Here is a 19,757-nt window from a genome sequence, read left to right as displayed (position 1 = left end):
ATTTAATCCCTTATCCTACATTAAATGAGAGCTTTAAGTCTCTTCTTGGTAGCCAACTCAGTTGGACTGGAATAGTTACACGTTAGTTTGCCATTTCTGTCATCGTAGCTAGGCTGATTTAGTTACATGTGACATTGTTTGCCATTTCTCTCATTTTTTATGGATTACATCATTGCATATGTCTCTATTGATCTATTGATTACAAAGATAAAGAAATCAACCATGTTTTTTCCTCTTTTTCAGACAAATAAAGTGGTAGTGGTATTCTAATAGTTTGGATATCAAATTTTTTCAAATAATATTTCGTTTGTATCATAAAAACATTTTTTAACTCACATTTTTATTTTACATACATCACATCACAAAATTACTACATTAATTATTCTAAATAATATTTCAAATAATACTCTATCCAAACAAAGGCCAAGAATTCTATCACTGCTAACTTCGTTAGGCATCACTGCTAATTTCAAATAATACTCTATCCAACACGATGATAGTTCCATTTTAAAATTCTATCATTGCTAACTTCGTTAGGCATCAAGGACAAGAATCATCGCAAGACCCAGAATTTGTCCCACCAAGTTTAAAATGTCATTAGATGGAAACTGCTCTCACGAGTTCAGTTTTGTCCAACTAATTGATACAATTCTTCCAACTTTTGGAAAAAATTTGTATAATTTTGATATAAATTTAAATTTATCAACTCATACAACTAATTTTACACCAATACTATATGAGTTTATACAAAATATAGTAAGAATTATACAAACAGAATTTGAACGAGACAGAATTCAATTTGTGAACCCGAATCGGTTATTCGACAGCCAATCATACCTATCAAAAACTTTAAAAGGGCTTAGCTAATTTTCCCCGGATCTTATCCCACTTAATATTTGGGAAAGTTGTTGATTAAAAAACAAACAAATGAATACATTTCCATAATGTAACTGGATAATCGAATTAACAAAAAAAAATTAAAAAAATCTACTTTCACAGTTCCTGAACTAGAATTGGAGTCCACAATCTTTATTCATTTGTGCAATCGGTAAGCAGGCACTACCTTTGAATGCTTAGCCCTTGAAGTTACTAAACCAAAAGCCTCAGACATATCCAAATCGATTGGCTGAATGTTATCTGCAAGTTCCCAATTGAAACAATGCACCAACTGTGCAAGCACAAAACGCACAACAGTGAGCCCCAACTGCAAACCTGGGCAAATTCTTCTGCCTGAGCCAAATGCTACAAGTCAGAAATCCTGTCCGCGAAGGTCTATTACGCTATCCTTGAATCTTTTGGGGATGAAGGCCTCCGGATCAGGCCAGACATTTGGATCACGGCCAATTGCGTATACATGATTCGTGATTTTTTCTGAATATGGAAGTCATCAACTGTGCAATCTTGAATTGACTCGCGGGGGAGCATTAGTGGTCCGACAGGATGAAGCCTCATTGATTCTTTGACAACCATGTCTGAAGAAGCGCTGAGCTTCCCCGGACCGAACTGGGCTAATGAGCTCGGCGTGCTGATGGGAAGAGCTGGTTCCAAGCCTGCAAGACAGACAAGAGAGTGGTCTAACAAAGGGGGCCCCGAGGTCGTCCCCGAGGGCACTCCGACGGTCAAGTTAGTTCTCCGGTAGACGAAGTTCACGGGAAGTAAAGCAACTGGGAGTAATGTGCCAATAGTGAGCGTACCTTGTGTAAGTGGTATGCATTACCATTTATACCTTCTTGAGAGTCCGACCTCCGTACGTTTTGGGACTTGCCCAGAATAGCCCTTATCCCGCGTCGAGGGGGATCTCCTCCGACCTCTGCGGGATGGTCCCCTGGCCCTTCTGGAGCCCTAGTGATGATACGGCCCAGGACAGTTGTCACGGGCCTGGGGTCGAGGCCCAGCTCGGCCATACCTGGGCTGCCACGTGTCTAGGCCCAGGACAGGGCCTCTGCAATGTCCAAATACTCCAGGCCCTCAAGATCTGATTCCTCAACAACCCTCTCCAACCCGACTTTCTCTTCCAGTTTTTTTTTTGGAGTTTCCTCGTGGCCGTTGGATGTCTAAGGAGTTCTAAGATGCCCCATTCAACTGGCTGTCACTGAAGTGCCCACCGAGGCTACAAGCATATCCTGTTTTGATGAGGTTAATAAATGAATGAGTAAGAAAAATGAAGATAATTGTCACAGAGACTGCAATCATTTGATATAGGCATGGAAACGAACCCTTGATCAGCAGACAACAATAAAGAAATGATCAACACCAATGAAAGTAAGACCAGCACTACTGTTCTGAAGAGTTAAGAGCAATAGCACAATAATTCAGCAAATAACTATTTCTTGAAATTTTATTAGTCCAGAGATTATGACAAGCTGAAAGTTTTGTTGAAACAATGAAGACAAAATTCAACAAGGTTAAAATAACCAGCTATTACCAGCTATGTATGTGAACAATAATTTAGCAGATGAGAATTTAGAGCAACCCACTTACAAACAAAACAGCTTTGACATGACGACGGTCAAATTCGAACTCAGACGTTCCAGACTGAATAATTTCCATCATGATGGCCACAAAGTCCTTGGTTTGCTTCTGCTCCTTGCATTCAAGATGCTCGTCAATGATTTTATCAAAAAAATCATGGAACACGTTAGCCTGAGCCTTAAATCGACGAGTAAGTCCCTGAAGATCAAGCACACCAAGCAGGGGAAAGTAATCACAGATATTAGGCGTCGATCCAACGTGCAATGCTTCCTGAATGACCTCTCCAAAACCCCTATCATCAAAATCCTTATCCATGTACCTCTGTCCAAATATCATCAAGCAACTCATTTTCGCACCTAAGGATGAAGTCAAGCCACTAAGATCAACAGCAGCACCATCTGAAGTAGCCTGTTTCAGTGATTTCACCAATGTTCCCACCTCTTCTTTTCTCATTGGCCGGAATGAATTGATCTTGTGGCTGCTGAGCAACTGTAAAATGCAAAGCTTACGCATGTTTCGCCAATACGGACCATATTGGCCGAAAGTCAAGTTTCTCTACTCATAAGCCATGTACCAAGAAGCTTCGTGATAAGGCCTACTAGCAAAAACTTGATCATAAGTCTTTAGAAACTTTTCTGCTGCTTCAGGGGATGACACAACGATTGCTGGAACACATCCAAAACGCAAGTACATTATAGGGCCATGTTTTTTGGCCAATTTCGCCAAATCTTGATGAGGGTTCTTTTCAATGTTTTAAAAACCGGACCGTTAATTGAATCAGTGACGTGAAAGGGTCGAGATTCAACCAGTCGGACCGGTTCAACTTCGGTTCAATGAATTTTTTAAAAAATAATTTATATAAATATTTATGCACAAAATAAGACATGTAATGGATTAATTTAATACATTATATGATGAAAAGTTTACTATTTTTGAATAACTTGATTTTTTAAAAATAAAATTTTTAAATTATAAGTTAAAACAAATAAATTTCATTTCAATTTCAATTATATCTACCAAAAAAATCTTAGATCTAACCCAAAAATATCATAATATTTTAAAATTATACAAAATTCATGTCTATGAGAATTTAGATTTTGTGAACTTAAATTTTAATTTACGTTTTGGGATTTAGAGATTGCAATTTAAAAAAGAAATTTTGAAGTTCGAAAGAAATCAAGAGAATCGAAAATAGAAATGCAAACTTGATAAGAAATAAAAAATGAGATAAAAGTGAGTAGTTGTGGCATTAAATAATTTGGATTAAAGAAAAATAATTCTTTTTTAACCTTTTTCAATTTAATGGACAAAAATAAAATTCAAAGATGGAAGAAAATATCAATAAATTAAAAATAAAGTGGTTTGATTAAAAAGAGAGTGACAAAAAAAAAAGAGGAGAGAGTGAGAGTGTGTGTGTGTGTGTGTGTGTGTGTTGAAGATTAAAAAGAAAGAGCCATGAAAGGATTAGATTTTGTAAAAAAAATGATAAAAAGAAATATGCGTTTTTGTTTTATATAAATAAGTTATCAAAAAAAAAACTAATAAGATGTGATGGTACAATGGTTACTACATTGGTCTTCTATTACAAAGGTCTTGAGTTCAAATCTTGATAGCTGCATTTTGCAAAACGAAAAAAAAAAAAAAAGAGAGGAAAATTTCGAAAACCGCAAAACTGCCGGTTCAATCCGGTCCGGCGGTTTTCACGATTTAACCGATTTTTGACCGATTTTCTAACCTGGTCAACTATAGCATAGAACCGGACCGGAGCCATGGCCGGTTCGCGATCCAACCGGTCGAACCGGCCGGTCCGGTCCGGTTTTCAAAACACTGGTTCTTCCTCAGTAGATGCAGACTTCCTATAATCGGAAGCCCTTTTGGACCTGGAGGCAACCCTCTCCTCTTCTTCATCAAGAATAAATCTTGAAGAAAATAGCAAAGTCCAGCCAAGGCTAGAGTTGCCCATAGCCAATGAATGCTCATCATCATTTCAGCTCTCCAAGCAGCACGAACTGTTAGGAAATTGATGACGGAATGTAAAGAGACAAATTGGATTGGAGTATCTTATTTTGTCTATTGTATTCCATATTCCAATTTAGTTAAGTTTACCATTTTTTCCTTCTTTGGTGTTGTTCGAGTTGTCCTTCTCAGCTTTTTAACTAATTTGTTAGTCCACTTTGTATCATTTACCCTCTTTTGGTTTAGTGTTTGTTTACATGTTCCAAAACTATATATAAGGCACTTATAATTTGGATTAAAGTATCAAAGTAACAGAATTTGCAATTCATAACGAAATTAACTAAAATGTCAAAAATTTTCCTATATAAAGTTAAAAATTATTTATTAACCACAGAAGGATTTATGTATTAAAAACCATAAGAGAGTTATATGATAAAACACTAAATCATAAGAAGGTTATATGGTAAAATATAAAATTATATGGAGTTAAAGTGTCATGCATATTATGTTTATATATTTTGGTCATTTCAATCATTTTAATTTTAAACAACGGTAATTTTGACATTTTCATAAGTTCCGTTGTGAATGATCATTTCTACCACTTTGACACTTTAATTCAAACTATGAAGGAATTATATATAGTTTTTAAAAATATAGGAGGTTATGTGACAATTATCTGTACCACTGGGGTAAAATGTAATTTGCTCTTTAATTATTGGTTTTTAGTTTTAGGGAGTTTTTTACTTTCAGTTTGAGGGGTTTTTTTTTTTTGGCATGCTCTTAATGATGAATTTCAATTGTTTCATTGTATTATTTCAGTTACAAACAACTTTTGTGGCAGTTAATTAACGTGATTGATATTCATTCCTTCATCATTATTGAAATGCGTTACAACTATTTTTATGAATAATAGTTTAGGTAGTACAAACTACAAAAATTTCTACTTATATTACTTGCACTTCCATACTCATGATACATTTATAGGGAGTACAGATGGCTATAAATAGACATATAGATATAAATAGATTGATAGATACAGGTAGATAGACAGATATATTCAAGGCCTAACAATGTACAAGATCAAATAAATGTGTGACATACGCTTTAGAGATGTCATTTCAGTCGAGATCTAATATTCAATTAGCAAGAGAGAGGAATTCGTACCACTTCACTTGCCATTTGACTTCTTTCTTTTTTTTGCCATTTGATCTAAATTCTCAGTGTAGACACCAAATTTTTTTCAAAAAAATTTGCTAATTTTTATTGTATCTTTATTTTTATATTATTGATTAAGTAATCATTTTTATTTATGTTATTTTGTAGGAAAAGGAAGAAGAAATGGAATTTTAAAATATTCTTCATTTTTAGCCCAATCCAAAAGAAAAAAAAATTCAACTAAAATCCATACAAAAAAATTCGAACAATATCCACTCAAAAACCCAAACCAAACCCACCAAAAAGCCTGAAGATATTAAATAAGAGGAGGCCCATTTGGCCCAGCTTCGTTTAAAAAAAAAAAATTCTTAATCCGACGCGCGCACAAAGGTTTCTTCATCTAAGTTTGCAACAACGAAACCACAGTACCCAAAAAAATAGCTGGAATTTTTTTGATGCAACCATCCAAAAACCTACCAAGAAACGGCTGGCAAAACAATCAAATGGATCAAAAACAGCCACATAAATCCATTTTCTTTTCTATCCCAACCATTCATCTTAGATTTTAGGGTTTTGTCCCTTATGAATAGAAAATAATGCAGCTTTTAGAGAGAGGGAGATGGTTAGGAAAGTTGGCTAAGCATAAGGGAGAGAAAAAGGAGAAAAACAAGAGATTTTTTTCTTAAAAAAAAGGAAGAAAAACATCAAAACAGGGCTGACGAACCAGCCCTGTTCGTCTCGTTTTTGGACTTCATCCGAAGTCTATTGAGCGAGATCTTTGTTAATGCACTATCTACGATTGTAGGGGAGCAACTTTCATTTTGAAAATTTCCTGAAAAAATGCCTCTAGACCCCTCGAATTCAAGCACGAAGTTGACAGTTCATCAGCACTTGAATTTCTGTAGTTGGGTCGAGTTTGCTTCGATTCAAGAAGGTGGGTGTGTTTTCTTGCGATTTCCCATGTCTACTTGAGTTCAACATCATCCCTAGGTAACTATGGCATCCTTCCTTGGTTGATTTAATGTTTTGCATGTGATTTTAAACCATTACATGTGTTTCCATAGGTTTAAGTCTTAGATCTCATTCTTCTTATGATTTGCGGTGTTTCATGGGTTTGCTTGATATTTAAATGAACTCATGAGACTGTGAAGAGCATGTTTATATCAAAATCCGACCTTAAATCCCCTTAAAAATAACTTCCAACGAGATTTATGGCCGAAATTTTTTTAGATCCCGACGGACTGACCTGTCGAAATCTTCATCCTCTTTCTGCTTTTGTTTTTCTCATTTTTCTTTGTTTTGTTTGTTGTGATTTAATCTTGCAAAACTAGTTGAGTTGAGGTTATTTATGTTTGTGGGCTAAGAAATGGCTAATGTTTATTTTTTTGCTTAAGTTTATGGTTGGGCTACAAAATTCAATCCCAATACTTTTGTTAAGTTTAAGTTTGGTAGAATAAGTTGGGTAGGGATATTTTCCTTAAGGGTTAATCACACTTTATCCCCTTTAAGTATGGGCCATTTCTCACTTTACCCCACAACGTTTGTTTTTCTTCAGTTTATCCCAAATACTAACAGTCAACTCTAACGGAGATTAACAGAATAATGAAAAGACAATAATATCTTTAAGAAAATAATGAACAACCCAAAATACCCATATGTCAAAGGTTTATGGAACGGATAAAAACAAATTTCCAAAATTACCCTGGAACAATGGAGGAGGAAATTTCCCTCCATTCGGCACATGGGATAAGAAAAGGGAAACGAGAAGACAAAAGGTTTCCTTCCTTTTTGTCATTGTCGGTCAAGTTTCTCTCCCCTCTATTAGCCTCTTTCTTCTTCTGTATTCCTAGCAAAACCTTCAAAACCTCCATTAAAGAACATGAAACGACACCACAAATAGAAACGGCACCTGCTTGGCGAGTCGGACCTAGGTGCAATTGACCCATCGGTGGTGAAATCTCAATTGAGAAGGAGGAAAGTGAAGTTCGTCGAATGGATTGTAAAAGGTGACGACGAACCTCAGAAGAGAGGGAGACTGGGGCTGCTTGTGGTGGTAGTGGCGGTCGGCGTCGTGGTGCTGAAGAAGAAGAGCGGTGACAACACTAGTCCACCAGCCGTCCCTATAGTAGGCATCAACGATGTCGCCTAGGTCGAAATAGGGTTCAGAAGAAAGAGGGTTAGGAGGAGGCACAGGGCGGAGGAATTCGGCATTGATGTACTCGCTGAGAGAGACATTGGAGCCCTCCTTGGCGACGAGGGTGTGGTACTGGACGTAGGCCTTACTGTTGGAGTGGAATTTGAATTTGCGCTTCTTGGCAGAAGAAGCAGAGGAAGAAAAAGAAGAAGCATATAATTTTTTGAATTTTATGTTTGTGAGAAAGCTTCTTGCACGTTTACTGGCTGATGCTTAGGTTAGTTTGAAACATCTGTGATTTCCTAATGGATAATTTCCTCCTCTGTAACTTTTTTGCTCATATTCTGCTTTGCTCTGTTGGATTAGTACTCGTGGGTCTGTTAGAATAATCCAAAGTATTTCTGAAGCCTTTGAACTGTCATGTTAGCCTGAGAATTAGTTAAAGTTTACAGTATGTTAGATAGCTGATTCACTCTGCTATTCTTTGAAATCAAACTTTTTATGTTTATTCAAAAAGTGATAGTCTGAATCTTCGGAAGAAAAAAAATCTCTCTTTTAAGGAGGAAAAAGTGCTAAGCAACTTTTTAAGTGTTCAACTGATGAAATTGAAAGGTAGTGCTGGAGGAAGGAAATACTTAAGAGACTGTGAAAGTGACAATTCAACAAAAATATTATCAATTAGAAAACCATGCACTACCTTGAACTGCCGATGAAAAATGCATACATCCAACTCAAAATCAATTTGCAATAACTACGGAGCCCTATTCACTACCCAATTTCGGCATCTTGAAGTTTTTAACGTGCAATTGCTGACGAAGGGGGTAAACTGAGGAAAAACAAACGTTGTGGGGTAAAGTGAGAAATGACCTATTCTTAAAGGGGATAAAGTTAGATTAACCCTTTCCTTAATGATACAATTTGGTTTAATTTTCTCGGGCCAAGGTGGTGCAGTACAGTTACCCTAAAATGGCCCAACAAGGTTTTTGTATGCAATTTTAGCAAATCAGAAATGAATTTTGCAATTTGGCCCCTGATCTTTCAAATAATTTTATTGTAACCCTAAATTTTGAATTTATTTCACTTAAGTCCTTAATTTAATTACATGTTGGTCTCTAAACTTTATTTTTACTTGATTTTGACCCCTAATTTTTTTAAAATATTTTTTGATCTTGAAAACCTTCTAACTTTGAAATTTAGTCCCTAATGGTTTTTGTTTTCTTAATTACAATTGTTTATCTTTTTTTAATTGTTAATCATGCTTCATTTAAATGCATCTAATTTGTAAATGTTAGGGATTTTTATATTTATTCATATTTTTTTAAAAATAATAAGGTGAATTTGCTATATGTTTACATTTTCTTTTAAAGTGATTTTGTTGATTTTGGAGTAAAATATGGCAAACTCTATCTCATTTAACCATTATTTCAAAGGAGGTACCCTCTATTATTCTTTAAACTCTTTTTACGTGCTGCTATGTGTTTTTTATGTGTGATTGTATGTTTTATGTATTTTTATTTACTCATTTCATCCGTTCTTAGATTTTATTTATTATTTAATTTCAATGTTTATTTGAAAGGCATTTAAATGCCAAATTGTAATAGATAGATCGTATCCTCTTGTCAAGAAATGCAATTAGATAGGCAATGTAACAGCTAATTTTTATTGTTTGCAAAAAATGTAATTAGTTAGATAAATGTAATAGATAGATTTATTATTGTCAAAACTCCCCTTTTAGATTGTAGTTAGGACTCTCAAATGTAATTGTTAGGTTTTTATTTGCTTGCATACTTGTGTGCTTATACGTTCTTTCGCTTTCTTAGGGTTTTTGTTTTTAGATATTATATTTTATGTGTTATGTGCTCTATATGTTTTATTTATTTATTTGTTTTATTTATACTTTATATGCTTTATTTATTTATTTATAATGAATACATGACATTACCACACTAATCCAATACTAGTTGTGACTTTTCTCCCGATTTCTCTCTGGTCCAATGCTAGTGATAACTTATAGAATTGGGTTAGTCCAATATTAAACCCTTTAGACCGTTTACATGATAGATTCATACTTTATATGACATTTATTATATTTTATGAATGTTTTCATTTTTAGGTTATTACGATTTGCATGATATATCCTCTATATTAATCCCTTATCCCTACATGCGTGTTATTTAGACTTGCATTTTATTTAAGTAATTAGGGAATAGGTTAGTTCATTTGCTTGCATAAGTTAGAAGAATCACCCTTCGAATAAGGGAAATAGACGAGTATGATTTTTTTTAGCCTTAACATGCTCCTATTCCTCTCTATAAGAAGAAAGATCGAGTCACAAATTTTAGTTCTCCGTACCCATCATGTTGCATTCCATTTTCTTTGGTCACTTATACTTTTGTATATAATTTAATTTTCTTTTTTCAAATTTCATCTTTACATATTCGTGATCTTTTCAAGAGATTAATTTGGACTATGCAATTAATACGTTTGATACCAATTAGATCTTGAATGGACATTTTATCCCTTTCGATATCCTCTTTTAAGTTTAGGTTTGCATTTATATAGGAAGCAACCAAACATGATAAATTTAAGGGTTAAATTAGGAAAATTTTGACTAAATCTTGCAACTAGTTTAGACTAGGTTGAAAGAGTGCCTTAACTTTGAATCAATCGAACATTTGCCTTTCTTTGCTTCAACCGTGATTCTCGAACTTATTTTCTATTGTTTTCAAAGATTTGGAATTGTGAAAAGTGTTTTATTTTTATTTTGTTTTAATTTTGTTAAAAACATTTTTGGGTGACTTGGTACATTTAAATTCGATACCAAGTGACAATTTCTATTTTCTTAAAAATCCTTTTAGACTAAGTTTTGAGCCCAAACCGTCACATTTTTTAAGGTCCATATCTTTATTTTCTCAAACAAAAAAAAAACTCATTTTTCTTACACTTTTCCTTTTATTTAAATTTGGGCCGCGACACTCAGCTCGCACTTGAATGAAATAAAATTAACCATCTAAGATGTACCATTAAGTCAAATTTAGATGAGAAGGTAGAAAACTCAATTCATATCTTGGCTTGCAAGTTCAAGGGAAAATGTTTATTAACTAGTATATTGTAATATTTTTATTGTGTTATTGGAAGCAGCTTCTTTAGAACGAGATGGAAAAAAGTAACAAAATTGACTAATAGGCAAATGTTTGTGTCATCTATGAATTGAAAAGAAGCAACCAGCAAAACGTTAAATATGACACAAAAGTGCATGCAAAGTCTTGAATTAAGTATGCCTTGCTAATACGTCTTTGTTAACATTTTCAGAAACTAATGATAGCTCACGTACCTTACACGTGATTATTATTATCAAAAAAAAAAAAAAACTTACACGTGATTATATTATTCAAAAATATAATATTCTTTTAGATATTAAAATTGTTGAATTCCGATTGTTAACATCATAATATAAATTCCTATGTTTCTCTTTTCTTTAACCAATTATTTTTCAAAATATTATTTGAAAGTATAATTATAGATTAACCTTTTCAAAACTTTTCTTTACTGAACTGTTTAGATATTTTGGCACTTTAACCCTAAAACATCAAATATTGATAGTACTGCACTTATATATCAATACAGTGTTTAAGGTAGAAGTGACAATCGAATGGAAAATTTAGCTTATATTCACTATTGAGGGCGCCTTTTCTTTTTATACTATTGTTTTGGTATCTGCATCAAATGTTTTTGTCTTTCCAAGGGATTTGAGTGGCCTAAATTTTTTCTTTTTTTTATGTCATTTAATTTGAAATTTTCAACTTTGTGATTAACTTCTTGTTGTCCTTTATGTCATTTTATGATTTTTATTTAGTGAATTTTTTTCCATTCTATTTTTTTTCTATTAATGATGGGTTATAAATGTTCCATAGTGCTAGTTCAATTAGAAGTATATTGCAGCCTTCATTTTTCTAATGGTTAAAATGATTGATAGGGCAAATTACCATTAGTCCCCATGTGGTTTTATTTATTGCCACATAACCTCATAATATTTCAAAATATCTACTTTACCCCTATATGGTTTCATGTAAACTAGAAATTTAGAAGAAAATAGCCTTTATAACACATTAATTGAAATATTAGTAGTGCCCTTACTTAAATGCTCGATCAAATGATGACTTAACCATTTTATACAAAATCATAAAGGGATTATGTAGATAAATGCCAAAAACACAGAAGGATAAAGTGGATATTTATACAAATCATAGGGGACTTAAATGGATATTAAAATTTGATCACACACACTCTTAGTGCACGTGTGATCTGATTGTGGTAATTAATTATGCATTTCATTCCTTTTTCATTTTACATAAAACCACAGAAGAATTAAGTGGTTATTTTGAAATCTTAGAGGAGTCATCTACCGTTATGCAACCATAGGGGATTATATGTAATTTATCCTTGATTATATCATTACTATTCAAATCCAATGCAATGTATGCAATTATTGTTTACAGGGAAATTTGAGCATCAACAAAACTATAACCAAATTTTGCTTAATTTTCTTTCAATCAAATAAAATTTGTGATACTTCTAAAGAGAGTATAGCTAGACAGACATATAGATAAAAGTTGGAGCCCACACTCTCTACTCATTCTTGTAATCGGTAAGTAGGTACAACCTTTAAATGCTTTGCTCTTGCGAGTACTAAGCCAAAAGTCTCCGACATATCCAAATCAGTTGGCTTAATATTATCTGCAGGTTCCCAATTGAAGCAATGCACCAACTGTGCCAGCACAAAACGAACAAGGAGGATCCCCAACTGCAAACCAGGGCAGCCTCTTCTGCCTGAGCCAAATGGTATGAGTTGAAAATCTTGCCCCCGAAGGTCTATATTGCTATCTTTGAATCTTTCAGGGATGAAGGTCTCAGGATCAGGCCAGACATTTGGATCGTGTCCAATTGCGTATACGTTTATGATGATCCTTGATTTTTTCTGAATGTGGAAGTCATCAACTGCGCAATCTTCCATTGACTCATGGGGAAGCAATAGTGGGGCCACAGGATGAAGCCTCATGGTTTCTTTGATAACCATGTCCAAATATTCAAGGCCTTCAACGTCTGATTCCTCTACAGTCCTCTCCAATCCAACTTTGTCTTCCAATTCTTTCTGGAGTTTCCTCATTGCCTCAGGACGCCTGAGGAGTTCTGAGATCGCCCATTCAACAGCCGTGACTGAGGTGTCCATTGAGGCTACAAGCAAATCCTGTGCAGTTGAGGTAAGGAATTGGCGGAGTTAGGCATAATGTCAAGATCAAAATAGGTATCAAATTTGTCTTCATTTGTTGCAAGGATTGCAATTATTTGATTTGGCTATGAAACAACCCCTTTCTCAACAGATAAACAAATGAGAGCCTCAGAAAAGAACGCTGGTATTATTTTGAAGAAAGTAAGAACACAGAATTCCAGATCATGTGTTAAGGTGCAAAATTTTGTCAACTAACGACAGATTTAGTTATTTGAATTTGTTTAGTCCAGAAGTTATGACTAACCGAGAACTTTGTAGAAAAAAGCTAATAATAAATTCAACAAGCAATACAAAAATCTGGTGCTATGGGCTACGTATATGAACAATAAACCAGCAAACCAGAAAAGGTCTAAAACATACCAACAAGACGGCTTTGACATGACGACGGTCGAACTCAAACTCAGCTTCTCCAGATTGCATAATTCCCATCATGATGTCTACAACATCCTTGGTTTGCTTGTGCTCCTGAGACTGTAGATGCTCATCAATGATTTTCTCAAAAAATTTATCAAACACCTTGGCAAGATCCTTAAACCGGCGAGTAAGTCCCTGAAGGTCAAGCACACCAAGCAGAGGAAAGTAGTCACCGAGGTTAGGCGTGGCCCCAAGACGAAGTGCTTCTTGAATGACATCTCTAAACCCCCTATCATCAAAATCCTTGTCCATATATTTCTTCCCAAATATCATCAAGCAACTCATATTTGCACCCAAGGAAGAAATTGCTGCACTAAGGTCAACAGCAGCCCCATCTGAGGCAGCCTGTTTGAGTGATTTAACCAATGTTCCAACCTCTTCTCTTCTCATTGGCAGAAATGAATTGATTTTGTGGCTACTGAGCAGCTGCAGAATGCAAAGCTTACGCATGTTTCGCCAATACGGTCCATATTGGGCAAAAGACAAGTTCCTTTGCTCATAACTAACGTGCCAAGAAGATTCATGATAAGGCCTACTAGCAAAAACTTGATCGTAAGTCTTGAGAAACTTTTCAGCTGCTTCAGGGGATGAGACAATGATTGCTGGGACATAACCGAATCGCATGTACATTAAAGGGCCATGCTTTTTGGCTAGTTTTGCCAAATCTTGATGAGGATTCTTGCCTAACAGATGCAGATTTCCTATAATAGGAAGCCCTTTTGGACCTGGAGGAAATCTCTTTCTCTTCTTCATCAAGAACAAGTCTTGAAGAAAAAACCAGACTGCAGCCAAGGCTAGAGCTGTCCATAGCCAATGAATGCTCATCATCTTTCTTAGTTTGCTTAATGGTATTCTAGTGCTTCTTTTTTTCTGATCTAAGAATGGGCCTCACAGCAGCTATTTATGTCTAGTAGTAGTATTGGATAACTATGTGTAAAGCTTAATAATTTGACGGTTGTGAATAAAAAATTGTATTACGTACAGAGTTCACCTACCTACAAGATGCTGACTGAAACTTATCACATTTCCAAGCACATAGACGCGAATATTACAACGATCTTCTCTCTAACTGTCCGTTTGACTTTTTATTATATTACTCCGTATTATTTTTCTTTCATAAATATCATATATTTTTTATTTTTTTTAAAATTCAATAATTATTAACTGTGTAATACACAAAATTTAATGAACTCAAAAAATAAAAAAATTAAAATGCATAAAACTAAGATTTTTTATGAATTTTCTACAGTATTTTTTAATATGCTATTATGTTTTTTAAGGCTATTTTATTTATTTTTTATTCAGTTAATAATTATTCGATCTTAAAATAACAAAAAAATTAAAATATAATATTTATGAAGAAAAAATAATAATATAATAAAAATAAAACAAAAAATGGGATAAAAGATCCATTTTACACGAAAATAATAATTTCTAAAATTTAGGAACTGAACTATCTTTTAATTTATTTCTATCGCTATCGTTGATTGTGCGTGCCTTACTGTAGGATTTTCCTATATATAGTCTCTAACGTAAAGGCTGTGAAATATCAATCTGAGGGGCAGGAGCGGTCATCAGACCGCTCCTGAACTGTTCACGGCCAGATTTTGGCCAAAAAAAATGTACGGTCCAGATCACTAGTTATACATCGATTTTCACAACGTGTGTGGGGCCTGCAAAATTTTATACTAAAGTTACACATTGTGCAAATAAAATTACATCGTGTACAACCAAAGTTACACGCTGTTGAAAATGACCAAAACCGCCGCCCTGCCCCTTGTCCCCATACTAGATACAGCTGACTTCTCCTGTGCTTTTCCAGATATTTTTATGGCAAGATGGAAAGATGTTCAACGCCATATGTTCACTGAAATTGACATCCGAACAAATCTAAGCTCGGTGGTCACCAGCTCCCTCCTTGAACTGTAGGTGAGGGTTCAAATCTCACCTGTAACAAAAAAAATTTAAAGGTAGTGCCTAGGGGTGCTGTCGAGTCGAATCGAGCTCGAGTAGTGCAAGTCGAATCGAGCTCGACTCGAGGCAAAATAATTAAGCTCGAGCTCGTCAACCTTTTAAAATTCGAGCTCGACATCAATTTATGGAACTCAAGCTCGAGTTTAATTAAATGTAATTAATTCAAATCAAGCTCAATCGAGCTTATTCGAGCTCAATCAAGCCTAATCAATCTCAAGTAATAAAAATTAATATTTTATATATAATTTTAAATAAAGGATATTATTGACATTTCACAATACTTAAAAATTAAAATATATATTATAAAAAACTCGATAGAGCTCGTCAAGCTCTCGAGTATTATATTTTCAAGCTCGAGCTCGACTCGATAGCTCTAACAAGCAGCTCGAGCTTGGTCAACCGAGCTCGAGCTCGAGCTTGGTCAACCGAGCTCGAGCTCGAGCTGCTGACCAAGTAGCTCGTGAGCTCGAGTCGAGCTACTTGGTTCAGCTCCAGCCCTACTAGTGCCATAGCATTTCCTTGATTTAGTTGGGTCTGTATACCTACTTACTGGCAAAAAAAAACGACATCCGAACAGAAAGTAATGACATTGTGGCTCTCATCAATTGTCACGTGTTACGGAGTTTGTTGTTTTTTTCTTTTTTTCGAAAAGATAAGTCCTTCTATTCTAGGTACAGGAAATGATCAAAGCTAAAGAGATCAACAAAAAATCTTAAGGGATTGAATCGCCAACAGATCAGGAAATTAGGAAAATAACGCAAGTCAAAAAATTTGATCTCTTGACCTATACTTAATGAGAGTTTTAAATCCTTCCTTAATGGCAAATTCAGCTAGACTGAGTTAGTTATATGTTACATAATTTGCCATTTCTCTCATTTTCTATAGATTACATCATTACATATGGCTCTACTGATTACAAAAATAAAGAAATCAATCATATTTTTTTCTAGTTACATGTTACATAGTTTGTTATTTCTCTCATTTTTTTTGTGGATTACGTCATTATATATGTCTTTATTGATTACAAAGATAAAGAAATCAATCGTGTTTTTTTCCCCTTTATTAGTCAAGTAAAGCTGTAGTGGTTCTTTCAAATCGTGTTATGGTCAAGGACACCAACTTGCACATTTGATTTTCTACTGTTGGATCCGTGAAGCAATTGAAGATCTAAAAGTCAATTGCAAGCTACCCTCCACAGTTATTTCAATTTGATTGAATTCATACTCAGTTTGCTTAGGAATGGAAGAAAAATATCTAAGATATGAAGCAGGTAAAGAGATAAATTCGTACTTTCGTCTAGAAGCTCAAAGAAAGGAACAAAACAGTGGGTGGGGCCTGTGGTCCGCGTGGAAGAGTTCAAAGAAAAGAACACAAATGAAAGTCTTAAACAACTAATTTTCTGTAACAAATTTATTTTGTCGAGCGGCTTGCTAGGATAGAAGCCCATGGTAAAGAAAGCTCAGGTTCATTGGGCTACGAAAACTGGGAGTTGGTTACATGAGGCCATTCCCAATGCAGCTCGTTGGGAACAGTACAGGGGGAGTTAAAGTAGAGAATTACAATGGGTCCGTCTCTGTTTGGGCTGATTGTCAAAACCTATCTGGAAACTAATCAGAGTTGTGCAATGAAGGAGTCAGCCCAATTGGGGACCAGCTTTATGTAGTACTTTGGCATAATTAATGTATTGCATAATCAATATATATATATATATACATATATATATTTACAATAATAAAGACTGTGTAGGAAGTTAACACCAACTTGGTGTTAACCTCATGTGCTTTCAAATTTACGTTTATCTCTATTTATACCATATATAAAGGGGTAGGGAGGCTTTTGGTGTAAATAAAAAATTGTCATCATATGATCTTCATAAATTACTCTTTAAATATGACTATTCACCTATCATATCTATTTTTGTCTCTCCTACCTAATGTCATATTTGTTTGTGTCTCTCCTATCTACTATCATATCTACTTCTACCTTTCTTTTTATAATTATACACTGCTAGATAATAGTCTATTTATACATTTTATTTACATAAATGTCAATTTTCCGTATGTATTATAAAAATATAATATCAAATCTCATAAAAAATAATTTCAACAAATATCTTTAAAAAAATTTTAAATATTTATTTATTATTGCACATGCATCGAGTGTGCCTTAAGCACTAGTGTGTATACATGCACACACACACTATATGTAAATCCTGAGGAAGGATTTTGGAGTTAATATTGGAATTAACATTTATCGTTACTTTATGAACTTTTTTTTTACCCTTATAAAAACTACTTTTAATTTAACTACCTACAATTACCCATGACTATTTATACTTTTAACTATTTAAGTCGTATATGTTTTCAACATTACTACCCCTAAACATTATAACTACCAATATAAAATTATTTTATAAAAAAAATTAAAAGATTAAGGTTTGCTTCAGTAATAAAAAATTTATTTAAAATATGTGATCATAAATATTATGTATTTTTTGATTGCAGACATATTAGGTGTGCATTGAGCATTAATATATATAATAGAGGGAAGGAAGGATTTGGTTTAAACAAATTTTTTCATTTAATGTACAGCCTAATCTATCCTTATCTCGAAAAATAATTACACTATTTAACCACTCATCTCCCTACAACCACTCCACATTGTTAAATTAACTACTACTTTCCTAACAAAAAACTATGACTTCTTTAAAATAGTAAAATAGTTGAATTTTTTTAAACTACGGTTTGTCAAACTTTAGGTTTTATATTTTAAAAAGGTAATATTAATCAGGGAAAAAATATCAATGTAAAGAGTATGTATGTATTCATGGTAGATAATGTGGGGTTTAGGTGTGTTATTGGATGCATGTTAGAAAAACCTTTCAAACTACTGCTTTCAAACAAAAAAAATCCTAATTATTTTAAATATATTTTCATTAGTTGCACAAATCTTGGGTATGCCTGAACCACTAATATGTATTACATATGAGGTTATTTGGCATATCCTAGTAATGTGTTCATTATCTTGAAATGAAATGAATGACTAGTTGGGCAAGAAGTTGCATATCTAGAAAAGGGTGTTTTTAAAGGGTAAACAAAAACTAATGGTATATATAGACTGGTCACTTAGAAAGCAAACAAAAATGTAAGGGTTTACATCGATTAATTATAAGTAATTAAATAATTAAACTTTGTTAATACTCAATTATGTTTAAAAGCGAATATCCAATTCCAAATTACACTCTACTTCTATTAGTAAGATAATTTTTACAGGTTTCATTACCAATTGAAACAAAGAATAGGTAAATTACTAAGGTCATGCTGTACAAAAATATTATGAAGACTACACTTTGTAAGTTGCAGAAAATGTTGAAAGTAAGTTGAGATAAATCTGTATTAAAGCAATTGGGTGCGTAATTTGGAGGGACACTAACCTGGTGTGCTCTTGAATTATAATACTATTTTTTATAAGAAAAAGAGGTTTTATTATTAAGATTGTTAAAAATCATCCAACAGCAAATGATTAATAAAAAGTTGGAGGAGAATTCCAAAGAGATTCGACAAAGATGATTGGATGATTTACAATATCTATATCTAATTGGCTGCCTACATTTTTGTCAAGTTAAAATCTTATTATATAACAACAAAGATTTCGACAACCTTCTCATGCCCAATTAGAGCTGTTAATCGAACCGGGTAGCTTGCGAGTCGAACTCGACCCGACTCGATAAGGGCTCGACTCGGCTGGTTTATTGAGAGAAATGAGCTGAGCTAGAGTTCAACTTGATGCTCGTTTAATAGACGAGCCGAGTTATGCTCGACTCGTTTAAGTTCGACAGGCTTGAATAGTAGGGGTATTAGCATCATTTCATTGTGTATTTGATACTCTACAGCTCGACAGGCTCGAGTTTGAACTTGAAACTACTATAAATAGTAGGGGTATAGTGTCATTTTTATTGTGTGTTTGATACTCTATAGGCTCGACAGACTCGAGTTCGAGCTCAATAAGCTCGACTCGATTTTGAACTCGAGTTTGAGATCGAGCTCGAGTTTTCTACCGATCACATCGAGTCGATCTCGAATAATTTGTGAAACTCGAATTACTAATCGAATGAACTCGAGCTGACTCGATTAGGGGTTCGAGTCTCGATTATCACATACTCGAGTTCGGCTCGGTTCGTTAATAGCTATACGCCCAATTAAACTTGCGTGTGGTAATTTAGAAAGTAAACTACAGAGAGTGAGAGGTTCAAAATAATTTTAAAATATATTGATATCACATCAAGTGGATCCGTGGCGCAATGGTAGCGCGTCTGACTCCAGATCAGAAGGTTGCGTGTTCGATTCACGTCGGGTTCAAAAC

At 34.2% G+C, this 19,757-nt stretch overlaps 1 protein-coding gene, 1 non-coding gene and 1 pseudogene across 2 annotated transcripts; 1 reads left to right on the top strand and 2 right to left on the bottom strand.

Annotated features, from left to right (window-relative positions):
• Positions 1–956: 956 nt before the first annotated feature.
• LOC113698059 (cytochrome P450 71AU50-like) lies at positions 957–3,138 on the bottom strand (annotated as a pseudogene).
• Positions 3,139–12,239: 9,101 nt separating this feature from the next.
• On the bottom strand, positions 12,240–14,349 carry LOC113697890 (cytochrome P450 71AU50-like). The gene is made up of 2 exons (XM_027217491.2): positions 13,368–14,349; positions 12,240–12,965 (listed from the first exon to the last, which is right to left on the bottom strand). Exons 1-2 carry the CDS (start codon positions 14,247–14,249, stop codon positions 12,351–12,353), a joined length of 1,497 nt encoding a protein of 498 aa, XP_027073292.1. The 5' UTR covers positions 14,250–14,349; the 3' UTR covers positions 12,240–12,350.
• Positions 14,350–19,681: 5,332 nt separating this feature from the next.
• On the top strand, positions 19,682–19,753 carry TRNAW-CCA (transfer RNA tryptophan (anticodon CCA)). The gene has a single exon. It is a non-coding gene; the product is annotated as a tRNA-Trp (tRNA).
• Positions 19,754–19,757: the final 4 nt, after the last annotated feature.

Source organism: Coffea arabica, chromosome 7c, assembly GCF_036785885.1.
Source record: "Coffea arabica cultivar ET-39 chromosome 7c, Coffea Arabica ET-39 HiFi, whole genome shotgun sequence".
NCBI classification, from domain to species: Eukaryota; Viridiplantae; Streptophyta; class Magnoliopsida; order Gentianales; family Rubiaceae; genus Coffea; species Coffea arabica.
The sequence above is the reverse complement of the archived record's forward strand: the minus strand, read 5'-3'. Positions and strand labels throughout refer to the sequence as shown.